The following is a 19,334-nucleotide window of genomic DNA, read 5'->3' on the forward strand; positions in this document are numbered from 1 at the left end:
AATTTGTCTCCCATAGGTTTGAGAGCTGAAGTGGTTAAAAGTTTCCTGCTTTTCATTACAAGAAATGTAATTTCTCCGTAATGGTGGAATTTCTTTGGCTTTAGGAATTATCTGCTTTATCGGCTGTAGCTCCCTATCGAAGCGGCACAAGGCCAGGAAGGGTGACATTGTTTAGAGAGTAAAGATCCGTGACTCACTTTGTTTTACCATCTGCCTGAGGAAAATCCCCAAGACACAGAGGAGGAGAAACAAACAGCAGGAGCTCCGAGTTAAATCAAAAGGAAAGAACGTGAGGTTGCTGCACCGACCATCTCATCATCATCATTATTTCACCGGGAAGAGGAAAACCAGTGCTAAAAAGGAAAGGAGAAGTGTTGCTCTGGGAGACCAGTTCAGGACCGGGCAGAGCTTTTCCAAGCAGGTGACATTTACAGGTATTAGACTATGACATTTTCCTGTATGACAAAGAGAGCAGACATCTCAGCAGAGCATACAGGAGCTATCCAATGCTGCAAACCCAATACAGAAGTATACGATTTAGGCCACATTCACAAGTATGCACTGAGGCTGATTTAACAAAGGAGTTGAGAATTGCACATCATTATTATGTCTATTCAAAGCTTATATCATCTGCACATGATTGGATAATAAAGTGAATATTCAAACTATTGTGTGAATATTCTCATTTCCTGCACAGTGATCTTGCATGGTAGCCCATTCTACACTCTGTGTGCTGCAGCACCATTCATTCCAAACATTTGACTATAGAAGGTGCTGATGGATCTGCCTAGGTTAATGGTTCAGTCTAACGTGCAAAGCAACACTGCATGCCATAATACAATGCTAAGGTGTAAAGGAGGCCCCCTACAGCAAAGTAAACCCCCTTCATACCTTAGGGTTGTGTTATTGCAGGTGCGTCTGTGAGTCCCTGCACAGCATATATGCATATGGCAGATTACTAATAATAAACAGTATTTGTATGGCACCAATATATTATGCAGCGCTGTACATTAAATACGGGTTGCAAATGACAGACAGTGACACAGGAGGAGGAGACAGATGTGCCCAATTGTGGGTCCTCCTTTGATGCAAGGACCAGGCTCCCCTTTATCCGCTTCTGCTGCCATCTTTTCCTGGATTTTCCACGTCTACCATCTTCCCGTTTTTGCCATTGAGTGCCCTTGGATGATGTAACTCATGCACATTCAAACAAGAGTTTCACCATCACAACACCCTGCTCTATTCTTGGCATCCTACAGAAACTTGAAGTGTACATTTTTTCTTGCTTTAAGAAAAAAAATGACTAGCATTTCATATTTGACATTTGCAGCCACAAGACAATCCACTTTTCCCCAAAGCTACTGTAGTGTTATGCTTGGCCTGTGGATGGGACCAGCCAAAAATCATATCAGCGTAAATACTTAGAAGAGACCATCTCCCTCTTTCTCCTAGCAGAGATGACAGCATCTTTAAGATAAACTTCATGCACAAATATATTTCTCAATAAGCACTAAAGATAATAATCTGCTGTATGTACACACACTGAATTGCAGACTGTGATGTACTACAAGCTGTCTGCACAAAAATACCGAGCAGAGAAACAATACCAGGAAGAGAGCAGTGACTGGCCAGCATTACAGGAATCTTTTACAAACAAGGAAAATGTAAGAGTTGTTTTATGTTGGATTACAGCACAAATCTGGAAGAAATACACAAAGGATGCCAAGATTCAATTTAGAATACGCATATCTCCTGTAATTAGAGAAAGTTTGTATAGCACAGATTGTAGTTTTAACCCAGCTAAACATTGGTAAAAGCCTGTTCTGCTCATTCTTAGTATTATCCAGCATCCTTTTGCAAATTGTGTCATTGAGGGCCGGCGTCATAACTGTTTTTTAATAATTTAGGATTTTATAAACATCTATAACATAATTTTAAATACCTACAAACTAAAACTGAACAAATCATTCTAGTTTCCCTTTAAAGGAACATTCATTTGCAGATTTTTCATGTAAATAAATAATAAACACTTACCTGGTATGTGGCTCCTAAAATCCAAAGATTAATCTTGTTCACCAGGCTTGGGCTTTAGTCTTCATCTTGCCTATGGGTACTACAAATATGTAGGCTATTGGGTTCAATAGTACACATGGTTACAAAACAACAATTGATCTTAGACTGTAATAAAGACATATGACTAAGGAAGGGTCATTAGATTGTGAGCCCCTTTGAGGGACAGCTAGTGACATGACTATGGATTTTGTATGGTGCTTTGTATTATGTTGGTGCTATATAAATACTGTGTAATATTAATAATAATAATAATAATAATACCTAGCTCACAATTGGCATAATTGATCCCAAAGCTGTTCAGTAAGGTTGAGGTCTGGACTCTGAAGGCCATTCGACTCATTAAACCAGGTCATTATGAAGGTGCCTTGGTACAGTCTTGCTGGAACCTTCCTTAAACTGTTGATGCACGGTTGGAAGCCCATGGCAGCCCAACAGAATGAATTGGGGTGGCAATGAACAGTTCAGTAATGCCCAATTTCAAATGTGCAAATGCTGGTCCTTAAAGAACCAATGCTACGGTGTGGATGGCCAAGCGGCTCACAAAGTGCCAGCTACATGTAGCCACGGAGGAATGCTCTGAACCTGGTATTGCTGGAAACACCTGAACTTGGACAGTAGTCTACATTTTATTAGCCATACCTTTTGGCCGGGTATGGTAATTTCATGTAAATAGACTATCTATAACATATAATAATATTATACTATAATATATAAAATAATTTATTCCTTGCTTTATGAATTCAAATTCAGTATGTGAACAATACAATATTTTGTTTTTCACGGGTTCTCTATTTAAATAAGTAGCATAAGGAGGCCAGGATCGAGGGTTTGAACCTAGACCAGATTTTCATACCTGTGTTAGAACCTAGATCAGGTTTGCATACCAGCGTACGGACCCAATTGGAAGATTTCACATCATTTTGCTTTCTCATTTACCAACTGACACCAGGACAAGTAATTAAACAGCAATAAAAATAGAGAAGCTGCCCTCTTCCAATACTTTCAAAAAAATAATTCTACATCAAACATTCTTGTGTGTGCGAAGATACAAAATCCTTTAAAAACTAAAACAAATAATACTTTTAGTATTTAGTAACACTTTTGACTGGAATGTCTAAACTGACACATTTACTTGATTCAAATTTTACAAATCCTAAATGCCTTTCCACCTCAATTAATACCAACGTCAAACATCCACACCAGTCATCATTAAGTCATATTTTTTTATTCATTTTAGGAGCTTTCATCATTGAAAATTACAAAATATTTCATAAATGCATTCTTCATCTTTTTTTTTACCAAAAAAATGGAAATGTCACAGTTAGAAGAATAGACAAATTTTAAAGGTGACTGTGGATGAAGTAAAAGAGAAGCAGCAAAAATCTAGGATCAGTATTAAACCAACCTTGCATTAAACTAGTTCATAAAGCAAGGGCGTTGAAAAAGAAAAGAAAGTACAGAAAACACAACCAGAAAAAGAAAATGTACAATGCAACTGCATATATCTTCTGTATACAGAAATTAATGTGATTGACCTTTGGGGCGAGGTCAGAAGGGGGGTATTTAAATAAAGAAAAAACAAAAGTTGTTTTCGGTGTTTAAAGGATAAGTGCACTTTTTAAACCCATTGAATATATTCAGGCAAATCGAGCAAGTTTGCAGAAAGAAACCTATTTTCCTATCTTCCCTGCTGATCTTAAAAGCAGTGCCAGTTTATATCTTCCTTTGACACGTCTATCAAAGACGGCATCCCAGGAACTCCCACCCCTTTGGACTAACTACACCTAGACAGAGCCTGGCACAGCCAAAGTGCCCTTACCAATAAGTTCTACGGAAGGCATGTGCTCTTTGGAAATCAATTTACGGCTCCTGGCATTCAATTGTCTACATACGAGGAGCAACAAACCAATATGAGGTGGACTTATCCTTTAATACCTCTGTCCTTGCACTTTTCAGAAGTCTGTGCTAATAATTGATTGGTGCAGGAGAGTGTATTCTGTAAACCACACTTACCTCTTCTGTATGCTTGTAACAATGGATCACTTTTGTCTGAGTTACTTGAAACTTTAGCATGCATCATTTTAGATAAAGAATGCCTTACTGGTAATCTAATTTCACAATCACCTCCATACCCCTTTTTTTGTAGTGCATGAAGGTCCAGATCCTGGAGCACTAACAACTAGTTATGCCACCCTTCCTCTCAGCATAGACAAATGCTTTAATGGTTGGAATCAACACCTGATGAAAAGAAATAGAAGTATAAACCTTGGAAGTAGAAATCTCCAGCCTATTGAGAAAAAACAACTTTTCTATCAGTCTTACACAGGTAAATTAGATGTATTTTAAAGGCCTTTTTTCATAACTCTACTTGAGAAGTAACGGAGAATGGTCTGCAGTGGCCACTTTGGAACATGTGCTATATGGGCACAAGATTGTGGACACTTGAACATCACACCTATATGAGCTTGTTCGTCATTTCATTACCATTTCATGGGCCCTAATACAGGGACAGTCCCCCTTTGTGGCTACTAGCTTTTGATAAGTTTATCACACAATGTTGGGGAGTGTCTGTGGGAATTTGTGCACATTCTAAGGTCAGATACTGATTTTGGACTAAAAAACTGGCTGACATTACAACTAGTGATACATCTTGGTAGGGTTGGGATAAAGATTGGGGTTGGAGGGCTGTCCACACACTTTTGGGCATATAGTAAGTATATTAGTCAGGTGTCAAATATATTTGGCCATATAGCTTACTTGCTTCCTGACATTTCCTTTTTTCTTCGGTCACTGATCTGAACAAATTAGGTGGCTTTAGAGACCAATGGAGTCAATTGAGTAGCAGCCAGGGAAACCTAGGTTTGCTAGGATGCATCGGGGTGTTAGGACTATTAAGAATGATATAGATTAAACAATTGTAGGGGAATGTTCTAGAATGAACACAACTATCTACAATCTAACTTTGGAAAAGTCAATGGGCATTGCACGGAATGTAGCATTTTTGGGAAGTGTTAGAAATTGTAGTAATCAAAACCATATTTGGCTACTTTCCATGCTTCATTACACCGGCACCATCCATAACCATTAACCGCATTTATCAACGGGGGTACATAAAAACCCAAATTCAGGGCCTTTTGTGGGTATCTAACATAATCCAAGGTATTTACTAGGACGCTCTCTAGGAGGAGAATGTGAAATTAGGGGTAAGGAAGAGAATGTTGTTAGTTTTCAAGACTTCTGGATTTGACCTTCAGTCAGACCAGTTTAAATCTTGCTGAAAAAGCTTACATCAGTCTCCAGCTTACATGAAAAAAAAAATCATATGGACACCAACAAAGAATAACACCTCTAAGATCCCAGCTGCACTTTCCTAATGCCCCATGACTTACCTCAAGGCCTTTAACTAAGCAGTGTTGGGTCCCACCAAACTACTGGATTATCTTTTTGGAATTTACAGATGATCCAGCATTGGCCAGGTAGCATTGAAACTCAGTATAAAGCCATGTTGAGGTGCCTGTTTAAAGTTTGAGATCCAAGTAGTGATTATCATAGTGATGGGTTCCTAAAAGGTTTACCAAGCTGGGGGTATAAAATATTTTTGGTAGGTTTAGTACAAATGTGGCGATTCAGGATCCTATCACAAAGAGCAACTAGAACTTTACTGTTCTCCTTTAACAGCATTTCAGCTAATACTTTTTACCCAATTTAGAACTGCAGAACCTAACTCTAAGGTTTCAAGCACATAGGTTGCCAAGCTCATAATGAAAGCACAGCTTCTTTTATCTTTCACCTACTTGGCCACTGATAATTTAAAATGTTTTATGGAGAAACAGAGCAAACTGACATTGTAACACAAATTGATAGGCACAAGGCTGCCTCCCCAAGCCTTTCAAGTCTGTGCATGACAACCTCATCAGGACATACCAGCATTGATCAGCCCATTAACAATTTGAACCCACAAAGCTTCGTCATTAGGATGGGCTTAGGTGACCATGTGCATGAACCTTAGAAGTGACCTCGCCCTCAAGGGGGTATTCTCTCAAAGTTGTGGAAAGGAAAATGTTAAGGAGGTTGGGTAAAACACAATCTAGGAGAATTGTATGCTGATGGACTGGCATTGACCAGCACTTTTACAAAATTTTGTTGCAGAATACTTCCTCTACCCTGCACTGCATTTGCTATTCAGATTGATTTCTAAAATAAACCCCGGTGGTAGGTTTGCCTACAAAGATTAAAAAAAACAGTTGTGGTGCATCTCCAGCAACAAATATACAATTTTGGATTTCCTGTCACCTTCTGACAAGGGTGACTAAGACAAATGGAGTGGTTCTCCCAAAAAGAAACTCAAAAAGTACTAAAAACTGGACAGAAAGACTGAATATTAAAACTTCCCTAATCTAATATAATAAAAAATCCTTTCAACAACTTTATAGAATACCCCTTTGTAATACAAAAAAAAACATATATGCAATTCTTCAGATCTCTTATGTACTTCCAATAGAAGAAACAGAAATAGAATAACTAGAATGAATACAAAACTTCAACTCTTATCTTGCTTCTCACATTTCACACCATTCCAAAATGTCTGAAGGGGAAACGTATTCCTGAGAAGAGTGTATATATTTAACAAAGGTGCCAGCGTGCACGGGATCTAAGGAAATTTTTGAGATCGTCGTTTTTTGTTTTTTTTTATAGATCCACTTTAAGGAGAGCTGTCCTGGCAGACAGGGGAATCAACTAAAGATTTTTTTTCTCTATTTAGAAACACATTCTTAAAAACACAATCCTCATAGAAAATAGAAACAGTTCAACTTGGTGCTTTCATTGGATAATGCAAAATACAACACTATTAAGGACAGTTCATGCGTTATTACCAATATAAATGCAAGCCTATATAAAAAAAAAATAATAATATTAACAAATGCCCCCTCAATCACTTCTGAGGTAGCACAGAGGGAGCTATTTGGGTCTTGTCTCCCTCTACGTATGTATTACCTCAGTCCACAGTTTTGGCCACCCAGGTTCCGGAAGCTGGCTATAGTTGGTGATACGTTTTGGCTAGAATATAGTTTACAAAATTTTCAAGAATTTCCAGGGACTTTTTGCAGCTAAGATGATGTTTCTAAACTTGTTGCAGATTAGAGTGGGGACGCGCAATACAACAGATGCAGTTACAACAGTCACAAATTCAGTTATAAATTTGCAAATCTAGTAAAATATATACAGTGCAACTTTTTTTTTAATATACACAGTTTAAACCCCATAGTGATCAGCTAAACTTCTGTCTCCGGGGCTTAGATCTATGCTATTTTTTTTTTTTGTAAAGTGCATGTGCCCTTGCACTCTTATGTACACTTCAGTACGGTTGCTGTGAGCAAGCAGTTGCTACGCATATGGCCAAAGTCAAGGTAGTGGGAGTCTAAGGATCTCAAAGAGTCGACAGCTGGGTGACATCAACATCATCAGGAGGCATGCAAAGGCAGCCAGCTGACCATTCTTGGTTTGTAGAGGTTAGGGGGTGGAATTGGTTAAGCAGGGTTGGAAAATTTGTTACAGGTAGATAGTGCCACCAGCACCAAAGTTTTGCTCTGTTCTCCATCAACAAGCATTATAAAAATCTAAAGAAACATCTGTTTTCCCTGACCCATTCAATCCATAATCTAAATCTTTACTTAATACTGGTAAGCTTGTAAAACACAATATTTCATCAATCCCTGAAATTCATTCCCTTTGGCCTGTTTCAGTCATTTTCTATTATCATACAGTTGCTCCAATGTTGGCTTCACCAACCAGCTTCTTGATAGTGACCATCTTGATACAGCCACTTGGCATCTCCATCAAGGGTGCAGGTGAAGGGGTGACAACACAGGAGCATAACTGGGAGACAGTGTTACAATTTTAGTGACTGGGTTAAGACTGGAGAGGACATGGGAGTTGCAAAGTGTGCCACTGCACAGGGGCCCTCCTCAGCCAACAGAGCTTTCTACAGGGACCCTAAGTCAGTTCTGCACAAAGGTCCACTGTTGGCTACATCCAGTAGATAAGTCACATACTGAAAAGTCACATAAGATAACAGAAGCCTTGCAGTACCTACCACATTGGCCAGTCTCCTGCCCAAATGCCTGAACATTTGCTTTCTGATAAAAGGGAAATAAAGAGTTTACATTGACTTACCCTCACATTTAAGCAAAGATCAACATTTCAGAGCTTCTGTTGCTCTTTCATATCTTTCAAAAAGTAAGCTGGGTAATTACGGAAAGGCTCCACTATCAGTGCAGTGACAACAGTAGTCCATGAATGTCCAAATGTGTGTTTGGGGTTCATACGTGAACCCCAAGCAGCAATGAGAAACCCCTGTTGTTAACAACAATTTTTCAAAACTATATTTTGGACTTATGAAACCCAAACTTCCAAAAAGTTGGTCTATAGGAAGACATTGGTCTCACACCAACTTATACCTCACTTCACCACTTTTTACTAAGGCTTCCAACAATACAATACTGAGCCTTTATGTAAACCATCGCCAACTACTGTCCAGCAGTCCTTAAAACCAACAATGGATTCCATTTACTCAACATTAACTAGATCACGTGACATTGTGCCGCTTCTTTGCTCAGCATGTCCTACATATCATCACCCTTGCAGAAATGTTCTGTGACCAGTGCTATCTAATGTCTACTTTTAAAGAAGGGTTACACATTAATTTTATTTCCAAACCTAGCACAGTTGTAATAGAAACTTGCTTTGGTTCAAAGCAGCATTAAAGGGCCCAGTCATATAAAAACTGATATCGATGAGAGATGTTGTCATCTACCATATTCCTACAGATCCAGAATATGGAGCCTTTGAGGAAATTACATTTTTGGCTCTGCTCCTTTTGCAGCAGAAAATTGAATGCCTTGGCATACAGGTGGGCAGAGTTGAGAACTCTTGTGCCAAGATCTCATCCTCACTGCCTCTTGAGCTTTCTGTATAAACCGCTTGGGGGCCGAGTCAAAATGTTGGAATCTGCCCACAACAAACGCCCTTTTGTAAGGTTAAACATTTGTTTTAAGGATGAAAGGGATCCCCTTAAGGTTTTAAGAGGACAATGAATATTCAGCCTTCCCTTTTGTGGAATTCAATAGTTGGAAAGCAAAAGTTGTATGTGCCAAGTGAAAGGTGCTCTACTGTAAGATGGGGCAGTATCTCCATCATAGAAACCTGAATCAACCTATTTCCTGCACTGGGACACTTTATTTAGGCTTTTTAATCTAAAGGGACTCCTTTTTTGGTATACAACGGAATATGATCATCTTAAAGAAAGCCAGTTCCAGTTGGGCTGATGCAAGAATACAAATATTCAAGACCAAGGCAGTTTTGGTAGGAATTGAACAATCTTTTTGTTGAGAACAGATTTTACCAAGCCTTTGGGGACAAGACTCTAAACCTTTCCTGTCCCCAATCCAAAGCACCAACACTGTGTTCTGGTGTGGAAAAGGGTCAGGCAGAGACTCCTTTGAAATAAATGGGCCTACCCCCTAAATTACAACATGGTGCATGGTAGTTAATGAATATTTGAGGCTGGCTGAAAAACCATAATTATGTGTATTCATTTGGGAAAATATATTTGCCTCATTATTTTTGCTTTGTGTTCTTTAAGGCTTGCTTGTTCAGCATGATAGTCAAGAATCTGGGGTCACCAGAACTCACAAATTGCTGTCCTGTCAACTGCCTGACCACACATATGGGCTTCAAGCTTCTGAATATGCAAAGCGATATCAAATATTATAACCCGGTGGTTGTTTACAGTGCTTTTACCTATGTGGCCCTATTTTATGACAATGCTACATATAATTGGAGCTGGGAGACCATGCGTGAGGTCAGGGAGTTTATAGGATAGCCAATGTGTTGCTTATTTGTGATCTGACCTGTATGGTGATCTGTGACTCAAGAGTCAGGCTCCAACAAACTATGTTTGGTTAAACGAGAGGATTTGTCATTTGTAACGAAGCACACTTTGCAAAATTTTAATACTATGTTTTAACATTGAGGTTCTTGCATTACTCCAACTACAATTAATCTTTCAATAGTTTGTAAATGCAAAAGCAATTGATACCAGCCACAACTAATCCATTTCTACACAGGCTCTGCTTCCTTCTCAGTAGTTCTACACAGTGATTGTGCTATACAGCTCATTCATAATGCAAGTCAGCCAGTCTGCTGAGACTGATAAACAGCAATAGACTCTCTCTGTGTTTGCTTCAGCAGTTGTTCTCTTGGGTGGCTTACACTGCCAGATAGACAGACTGACACCAGAGGGGGAATCTGCTATGTGTGAAATGCCACCACGATTAAAATTGGAACAAGCAAGCATGTAAAAATGTGAAGGTCACAACAAAAAATCACCTATAATTAACAATAACAACAACTTAAAACATGTTCTTACCCAAAAGAACAGTACAGTTTCCCTTTACCTTTAGATTTCATGGCTAAATGTAAACTATCGTAGGGCTTTGGTTAAATTTTGTGTAACCTGGCCTTAAAAATTTGACTTCACTTGGTATCAAAATGCCAATGAGTCTTCCTTTTTGAATGCCCCTTAGACCATTGAATTCTTCCTGATAAATCTGATCTTGTAAAGTGTTGGAGAACAGCAACTTTTTACCTGTCTTACATTTTATGCTTAGGGCTCTTAAACCATCAATTGTAATGGTATGTCAGCTTCTGAAAATTAGAGGGGTTGTATTTGGTGTTGGAGCACCGGCAGAACATTTTTGGCACCGTATTTTTGCTAAATTTTGACAAATTACTGGCCATATGTATTGAACACTGGTGCATGTGGCAATTTAAAGCCATCACCTAAAACTTTAACCCAACCTCTATTCTTAAGACTGAACCCTCATATTCACCCTAACTCATATCCATGAATGAGTAAAATAAAGAATTGTAATTTCCCTGAATTTCTAAAAAAATTGGAACATTTTTAGCCAAATTTGGCCATAGAATAATGCGCTTGAACCATCTATTATGGTGGTATATTCATTTCTAAAAACTGGAGCAATTGTATTTGGTGTCAGAGTACTGGCACAACAATTTTGCATCAATTTTGTCAAATTACTGGCCATATGTATTTGGCACTGGTGCATACACCAATTTAAAGCCATCACCTGAAATCTCCACCCACTACCTATTCCTAACACTGAACCCTCATCTTTAACTTAAATCATATCCATGGATGAGTAAAACGAAGAGTTTTTATTTCCCCAAATTTAGAAAAATGCATGGAACTGAAGTGTCTATGTGCAATGAAGTTGGGTATGATCGATTTTATGGTTAAATTGGGGTTTGAATGGATCTTTGGGGTTATAGAAGCCCATGTACATTTGCACTGGACCAGTTTTTGTACCAAAAAATGGAAAATAACCCCAAAAACACAAATAACATAGGGACCTATTCATACAGGTGTAGTGTGGCAACACACACTATCATAAGGTGTGCAATGCACATTGGCATAACATGGCACAATTCATTCCTAATGGCACACACCTGTGTAGCAGCGCAGTGCATGGTTGCAAATTAGCCTGTCTTGTTGTGTTGCATACAAATTCGGTTGCATACAAATACAAGTTCTTCTAGGCAATGCCTGCCCAGTTTAAAATTCAGGCTCTGTATTCTAGTTCACCAGTGTGAATGAGACTGAAATAAATAAAAGTAACCCAAATAAACCCATGCTCTCTAAATAAGAGAAGCAGGGCCATCATAAAGGGGTAACAAGGGTTACTTCTGAACCGAGCCATGATCATTAACGTTTGTCTTTTGCAAGGCTGGACATTTTGAACATGGGAGTGGAAGCTTACCTAGTGCGGGGCCCAGAAATTTCTGATGGTGGACCTGCAGAAAAAAAACTGAAAAATTGGTAATTTTCTGATGAAATACCTGATTTTCCTAAATCACTCTGCTCATTCTAACCCATAGCCATTTTAGTAGTAAATCTAACACCAATATTACTTTTGGCGTGAAAAGAACTTGTGCCTCATAGCCTGGCCCTAACCTACAAATGATAAAAATGCCATATCAATGAACAATATGAAAAAACAAATCTAAACGGCCAATGCCAAAATCCACAATTTTCCCCTGGCCATTGGTTTAAAGTTTGCATTTTGCTTTGGAATCTCTCCAGACACACCACATGGTAAGTCTGTAGGCATTCCATGGACAATTGCTGGCAGTGGGCAAAGATTGACCATGTTCAATGAAACAAAATTGAACAATACCTGTGCATAGATAACCAATAAAAAGAAATTATGAATATTTTTTATGAAACTGAAAATTTCACAAGATCAGATTTCTCAGGAAAGTAGAGTTATACTGTATTCACCTATGCAATGAGGTAATCTTTAAATATACAAGGTCATTGAATTTTTTTCTTTTAGACTGGAAGCTTTCCACAAGAAAAGTGCAAGTTACACAAACACAGAATAAAACAACTGGTAAAACTGGCACGGTAGCATCATCGGAAACCCATGGCATTCTCATCATCCTTTGTGATAATATGTATTTTTTTTTCTCTGCAATGTTGCTTATTGCAATTTGGAAGATCATTAATTCAAAAGGGTGCCATATAATTGTGCTTTTGTAAGACTATCTTTTCTAGTCAAGCCGATGCTCCCAGTTCTTTGGAATGGCTGGGGCTTGCCATGGAAACTGGCGTGTCCTTGATCAATGGAAGACTGGTGTAAGTCTGAGGTCTCTATAGGGCTTTGAGTCAGAGATTCTGCTGAACTGTTTGGGCTGACGTCAACATATTCCCTCTTGACAGAGGAGTTGGAATCCAAGCTTTTGCTTCCTAGCTGGACCGACATCCTTTCGTTTTTTTGGTCTCTTGCTTCTTTTGCCTTAAAAGTAGACAACATTTCTTGTTTACAGCTGGCGCTGATGTCTATTTTCAAGCCAGAGTCTGTTCTTAGGAAACAAGAGTCCCCCAGTCGGCTTTGACAAACCTCTTCTCCTTCGGAAAAGCTGTCTTGCTTGTAACTGGCGTACAATGGGCTCATAGGGCTCTCTAACTGTTTAACTGGACTTGGTGCAAAATACTGTTCCGTAAAACTACACTGTGATATTCTGCCATCATTACTAAAAGAGTATGCACCTATATCTTCTACACTGAGCTGTCTCCACCTCGTTGGTAAGTCTTCTTCTGAAAGGTTTGAACCTCTACACTCGCTGTGTGACTTGTGAGTTCCCAGTGCCTGTTGAGTATGGATTCTGGAAAAGTGAAATGGTTCCTCTACATAGGAAGAAGACCTAATGAAATTTGGAGATGCTGCATTATCCGGGCTGTGTTCCATGTGCTGGACAGACTTGGACTTTACAAATCGAGGACTGGCTGTGTGTTCGTAACCAGTGGTGGACTTCCTTTCGAAGATGTCATCTCGGTTTCCCATGTAAATGGCCTGTTGGGAAGCGGTTAACGTATTGGCTTGGTTGTTCTCCTTTTCTTCGGAAGTAGCGCTGAAGCTTGAGTAGGAACTGGATGTTGGTAAAGATGCTACATATTCATTGAAGGCTTCGTGTGAAAAGCTCGAGTGGAAGCCGTCTTCTACTGTGCTGTCTGTAGAGTTCTGAGATCTCAAGAAGACCTCGTCTTTCACCTGTACGTCAAAACTCTGCCTCCGGTCTCTTCTTCTTTCTTCTGGGCAGTATAGGGCTGTGTCACTACAGTAGATCTCAGATTTAAACTGCTGCCTCTGGCGGAACTTTTCTTCGGGTTCTTGAGCTCCGTGCTCGTACGTAAGGTCCCTCATTGAAGTGCTTGATAGATGTGAAGAGAGGCTGCTGGGATCTGGCTTTTCTAGCACCTTAGCAATGACACAAGTAGGAATGCTGTCAGCATATGTAGTGTTAGAGAGGGGCACAGATAGTTTACACCCATGCTTTTCCAAGTGTTCACTTACTCTTTCCTGGAAGTCGGCTGGCAGCTGCACACAAAAAAAGTTATAGGTTAGCAACAATGTCACTAAAGAAAAAATGGTTTCACTAAGCATATTTAAATCAGACATTAAAAGGAAAAAAGGCATTCTTGTCATGCTAATATTTTTAGCTACATGAATAATTGTCTGCCACTATGTCTGCCCAGAAAATGACCAGCCTACATGTTTAGAAACTCAGACTGGCGGATGATAAATATATCTTTTCTGATTCATCACAATACTGCTAATTAAAGAACGACTGGCAAGTCCTATTTTAATTCTAAAACATTGGTTTGCAGATGAAATTTCAATCCTCCAGGCTTCAGAGATAACTAAAAGAGCTGCTGGTCTTCAGCTTCTTGGGGGGTTCTGTCTGCCTGTGGTTTTTTATGCTTTACCTGGATTCATATTTAATTACAAGTTCTATTTATTAATATTTAACTAGGAGTGGACAGAACGAACTAGTACCAGGGTATTTTTTTTGCCTTCCCCTGGATCCACTGGGATATGTTTATTTCCCTAGTAGTTGCACCTGATGGTCTTTTTTTCAAACTGACTTACTATGTAACTATGACTTGGGGCCTCTAGTGGGTAAGGAGGGCTCACAGCCCTCATTCAGTGGCGCACTTTGCACCTCCCTGTCCGTCCTATTATATAACTGTGGGGAACCTTAAGAAGTGGATACAAGAAATTGCTGACTGTGTTTTAAAAAGGGAATTTAGTCTGGTTTTTGTATGTTTGTATTCCCATTTTTTGTGGTCAGGACAAATGGATTTTCTTTTTTTTTTTTTTGGGGGGGGGGGGGGGGGTAAATATAAAACATATAATGTAAATGTTTTTTATTTTTAGTTTTAAGCCAGAAGGAGGCGCTTTAGGTTATATATATCCATTAATAGTTTAGACCTGCATGGCTCCTGGTGGATGGTACCTTGCTAGTGGTAACTTGCCATTTGCTCGGTCACTGCAATGTGCAACCAGCGTCCGCACATTTGACAGCTGGTGGAAGTGAGCTGTACTACACCGCTCACTGCTGCCCACTCTTCTTTTTTTTGGGCCTGCCTCAAGTAAAAGTTACATATGTAATGTAGGTCAGCAGTTTCCTGGTATAAGCCTCAACACAACCTCAACACCTGTATGAACAAAGCCTAACTGCATCTCCAAACCTTTTTCTCAAAAATTGGTATTTACCCTCCCTTCAGCTGGGGAATCTTTTATCTGAACCAGGATGGTCTAAGATGTATAAGGAATATTCATTCTTTTTCCCTTTTATGTCCACAGGTAATCTAAGCTTGGTTACCCAGACCAAACATAGCAGCAACACTATGTGATGGTTTACCCGACTATACCTCTATAGCTGATTTGCCAACTTTCTACATTTTTATTGGCACATACGGATTTTATTTGGTACAATGTTTAAATAAAAACCTTGCTAAGTTTATTTATTATAGAAACATTGAACACTCTGTATAAGAAAATTATAACCCTGTATAAGAAAATTACAGCGAAAACCACAATACCATCTGAAAGCTTTGTCTTCATTGCATTGGTCATGGTAGGTGTCATTTTTATAAATGTTTTCACAGCATGGGGCACTATATACAGGAAGGGTGTACATTATTTTATGATGCTCTGCTGCTTCCTAAAATGAATTGCTGTGCAACAAAAGGATATATATCTTGCATGCATTCACAGAGCTTAATCATGCAACACCTACCTCGGATAACTTGTGTGCTCTGTAGAAACCTTTGCCGCACTGCAATAACTGAGAGGCCAAGTTGCAGTCTTTTCGGTACAATTCCTAAAAAGCAAAGACACGGCAAGACAGGGGAGGGTTATGATTTACAGATATTGCATTTACATACATTGTAGCATTCATTATCAAGGTCTTGAAGAAAGAAGCCATGCCCAAATAAATACAAACCATTGGTAAGTCCACCGATCCGGTTAACACAACTGAAGGTTGTTGTAAATGGTCCAATAAAAGCAATTGTGGAGAATGTGGCTTTTTCGGATATCCTGGTGGACAATCATGAACTCAGCAGGGGCGGGCATAGGTAGGTGCAAAGTATGCTGCTGTCAACAGGGGTCCCCACAGGGGGCCCGAGTCCTATCATTGATTTGGAAAGACAGTTCCATATTTGGACCTAACATTAGGACCATGGCCCAGAGGACCTCGCTGTAGTTAGTCAACCAAAGGCATATGGCCATATCACCCATAGCATCTCAATATAGTGACCTCAATATAGTGGAACCTATGCAGAGATCACCTATAGCAATGGGTCAGTCCAAGGACAGGAACATTGAATGGACCAACCCAATAAAAGTGTGCTTTGGTCCAAACAATAAAGGTAAACTTCAGCCAAAATAAAAGATAAAAAAAATCCAGATTTTGTTATTTGATTTACAAATCCAGATATTTTCCCTAGACCAGGCCAGTGACTGAACAGTGAAAGGAGGCGAATTCATCCCTCTGGCACTGCTTTAAAAAGTATAGTCTGTGCACTGCTGAACAGTTATTTGGCCACTTGAGCAGCTTCTTCCTCTCCCAGCCTGAGCTTTGTTGTACAGAGTGTTGCAGAGAAGAATAGTGGGTATAATACTGGAGCTTGCATTTTATTGAACACAAAGCTGCAATAAGTTGCTTCTTTTCTATCTTCAGGGTGTTTAGCTCCAAGCCCTTAAATCTACCCAGTGCTCCGAATGTTTTATTCAGCCTTATCTGCCATAGACCAGCCCACACTTTCAGCCTGCTTCCTATCCAGTTATTTTTTGTCGGGGTGCTGAGATCTCCCTGCCCTGGCTCAGTATCAACTATTATGCAAGGTAATAATGGTAAATGTAACTTTAATGCCTTATTCCAGGCAGCTACAAAGGCAGTTAATGCAGCTGTGTGTACATTTATACATTATTAAAGTACAAATCCAGCCAAAGACAACAAAGTACAAATGAACAGCCCACCAAAAGAGAAAAATACAAAAGCAGCATTTGCTGCGATAATCACATTAAATCCACACACGGTATTTTTTTTGCCATTAGATATCCTTAGGCCGATGGGCGATTCAACCCAGTTCAGGTCAACCTCAGCCTGCCATTGGCCTCTTATTGGACAGTGAAAGGAGAAGCAGCACAATGGTAAGCTCATCCCTCATCCCTCACGGTCAGCACATGAACTGATTAACACCTTATGCCACTTCCAGGTCTATACAGGTTAAACCTATTCAGATTCACAACTTACACTGCTTGCATTTAAAAATATTAATGTAACTAATTCATTAATGATTACAGAGCTGCATTAGGCAGCCTGGCAGTGAGGTTGCGGTGTTATTATTGGTTCTTCTCACCATTGAACCGATTGCCTTGGGACAGATGCTGCATGCAGTGCTCAATAGAGAATGATAGGGGGCAGCAGTGAGTGGTTCAGCATGACTTCTTGCTGCCCACAGTCAAATCAGTGAATGCAAATCAGCGAATGCAAACCAACACTGGTGCAGGTGGCCGAGAGGCTGGCAAGATGCCAGCCACGGGGCCACACGGGAATGCTAATTTCTACCACAGGTCTAAATCTTAGAGATTTAGTAATAACCTCTTGTAATCCCCTGTATATACAGCATGGAGACTGGGAGCCAATAAAATGTGCTGCATGCGCATGTGTTTTTAAAGGGCAAATACTGATAGGAAAAGTGATGACGTCTCTTGTGCTGCTCCTTCACTGTCCAATCAGCAGGCTGGAAGGGGGCACTGCTGGATGGACAGGCATAAAAATCTTTTGGCAGGTTTCCACAATATAACAGGTTCACTTTAAGACACCATTCAGTGAACGTCCACTTACGTTGTCCTCTGATAGTTTGTCAATGGTCACCTTGGCTTCCAGCAAATGATTATTGAGTGCAATCACCTCGTGACCCAGAGCTCTCTTCTCCTCTTCATAATGTTGTCCCTGGAAATACACAGCTCATGTTATTCCTTAATGTTTTGTCTCTCGGCTATCATCAAGGTACAATCAGGCAATCATTAACGGTGAAGGCTTCTCCCTGCCGGTGATAAAAGTAAAGCTGCAGCCATCCAGGACACTTGGACACTTTGCAGCCATCCAAACACCAAAATGATTTTACAGTTTGCCATGAACCCCTTGAATGCCAGATAAGGATTGAATTCCATCTACTATCTGTCCCTGATTGACTGGCATTATATAAAGAATGTCAAGTTCCTTTGTTCACCCAACTAAAGTGACATTGAAATTCTGCTTTTGTATTTGTATGGGTGAAAGGGATGATGTGCTACTTAAATGCTTTATTGTTAAGGAAAATAATCCCAGCATGCAGCCGGACTTACCTCCTAAAACATTGTGGCGGTTCAGTTAATTATCCGGCTTCTGGTACAACATACAAGCCAGGGACCCCCAGTTTCAATTCTGTACCCGATGCCACCCATAAGGATGGCATATTAACAATCTCAACTGATTTAACTCCCAACCATGCCCACCCCATCACCTCTTGTATTATCAAAGACTCAAATTTCTGTAACCTGCCCCAGCTGATCACTCCCCACATATCCTAAACCATAAGTACTTGGCACAGTGTGTCCCCTTTCTGCTCCCAGGTGATGTAGATGATCGTTACGTGGACATTGGACCTGATTAGATGAACCGCATGGCTGCAAATTTCTATACCCCTGGTATAAAGCCACTGACTTCAGTCATCTTGTAGTGGAAGGACTGGCACCCTAGTTCAATTGATTTTCTATTCAGCAGTCTTTTTAATAAGTCTTGTATCAAGATGTGAAAACAAGTGAATGGGGAGGAATCTGAATGCTTAACTCATTACACAGACCAGTCAATATTTAGTTTTCTATTCTATATAGGAAATGAACAGGTGTAATACTTTCACATATATAGGTTAGGTTAGAATCTACATACACCAACTCTCAAAGTGATCACCACATTCCTCCTGACAATGCCTTTATGTGCTTTTCTCTACAGGAGCAGAGGCCATCTTTGTTCAGACATCAAGAGTCAGCATCGTGCTATTTCTGGCATTTGTGAGTGTTTCATAAATGTCTGACATGGATAAGCCCCTGCCGAAGCGTTTCCAAAAAGTTACAATGTTACGGTCTGATCACTGTGTGAGAGGAGATTGGAGAAATTCTCCCATCTGTCTGCAGCTTACTGATGACATTATTGTGCCATGTGCCATAGACAAAGTCTAATTGGAACAGAGGGATGGTAGAGGAAAAAATAATAATTTGGTATAGTTTGTGAATAGTGACATCACTAAGAATGCAGCCTATCCAATCACTAGAGACCAGTGACAT

General features: G+C 39.8%; 2 protein-coding genes across 6 annotated transcripts in view; one reads left to right on the forward strand and one right to left on the reverse strand.

The window, feature by feature from the left end:
* The window catches only part of WDR25 (WD repeat domain 25), an 86,676-nt gene extending 86,008 nt beyond the window's left edge, over positions 1–668 (forward strand). For both annotated transcript variants that reach the window (XM_072427448.1, XM_072427447.1), the window contains exon 8: positions 17–668. The gene's annotated coding sequence lies outside the window, so the exon portion shown is untranslated. The remainder of the gene's footprint in view (positions 1–16) is intronic.
* Positions 669–3,282: 2,614 nt separating this feature from the next.
* BEGAIN (brain enriched guanylate kinase associated) overlaps positions 3,283–19,334 on the reverse strand; it is a 125,194-nt gene continuing 109,142 nt past the window's right edge. For 3 of the 4 annotated variants that reach the window (XM_072427440.1, XM_072427439.1, XM_072427443.1), the window contains 3 exons: positions 17,854–17,961; positions 15,739–15,822; positions 3,283–14,033 (listed from right to left, as the gene is read on the reverse strand). In XM_072427440.1, the coding sequence (XP_072283541.1) occupies positions 12,657–14,033; positions 15,739–15,822; positions 17,854–17,961 (1,569 nt within the window). In that variant the 3' untranslated portion in view covers positions 3,283–12,656. The remainder of the gene's footprint in view (positions 14,034–15,738; positions 15,823–17,853; positions 17,962–19,334) is intronic. The other variant, XM_072427441.1, reaches the window with a different exon arrangement.

Source organism: Pyxicephalus adspersus, chromosome 12 (assembly GCF_032062135.1).
Source record: "Pyxicephalus adspersus chromosome 12, UCB_Pads_2.0, whole genome shotgun sequence".
Taxonomy (NCBI): domain Eukaryota; kingdom Metazoa; phylum Chordata; class Amphibia; order Anura; family Pyxicephalidae; genus Pyxicephalus; species Pyxicephalus adspersus.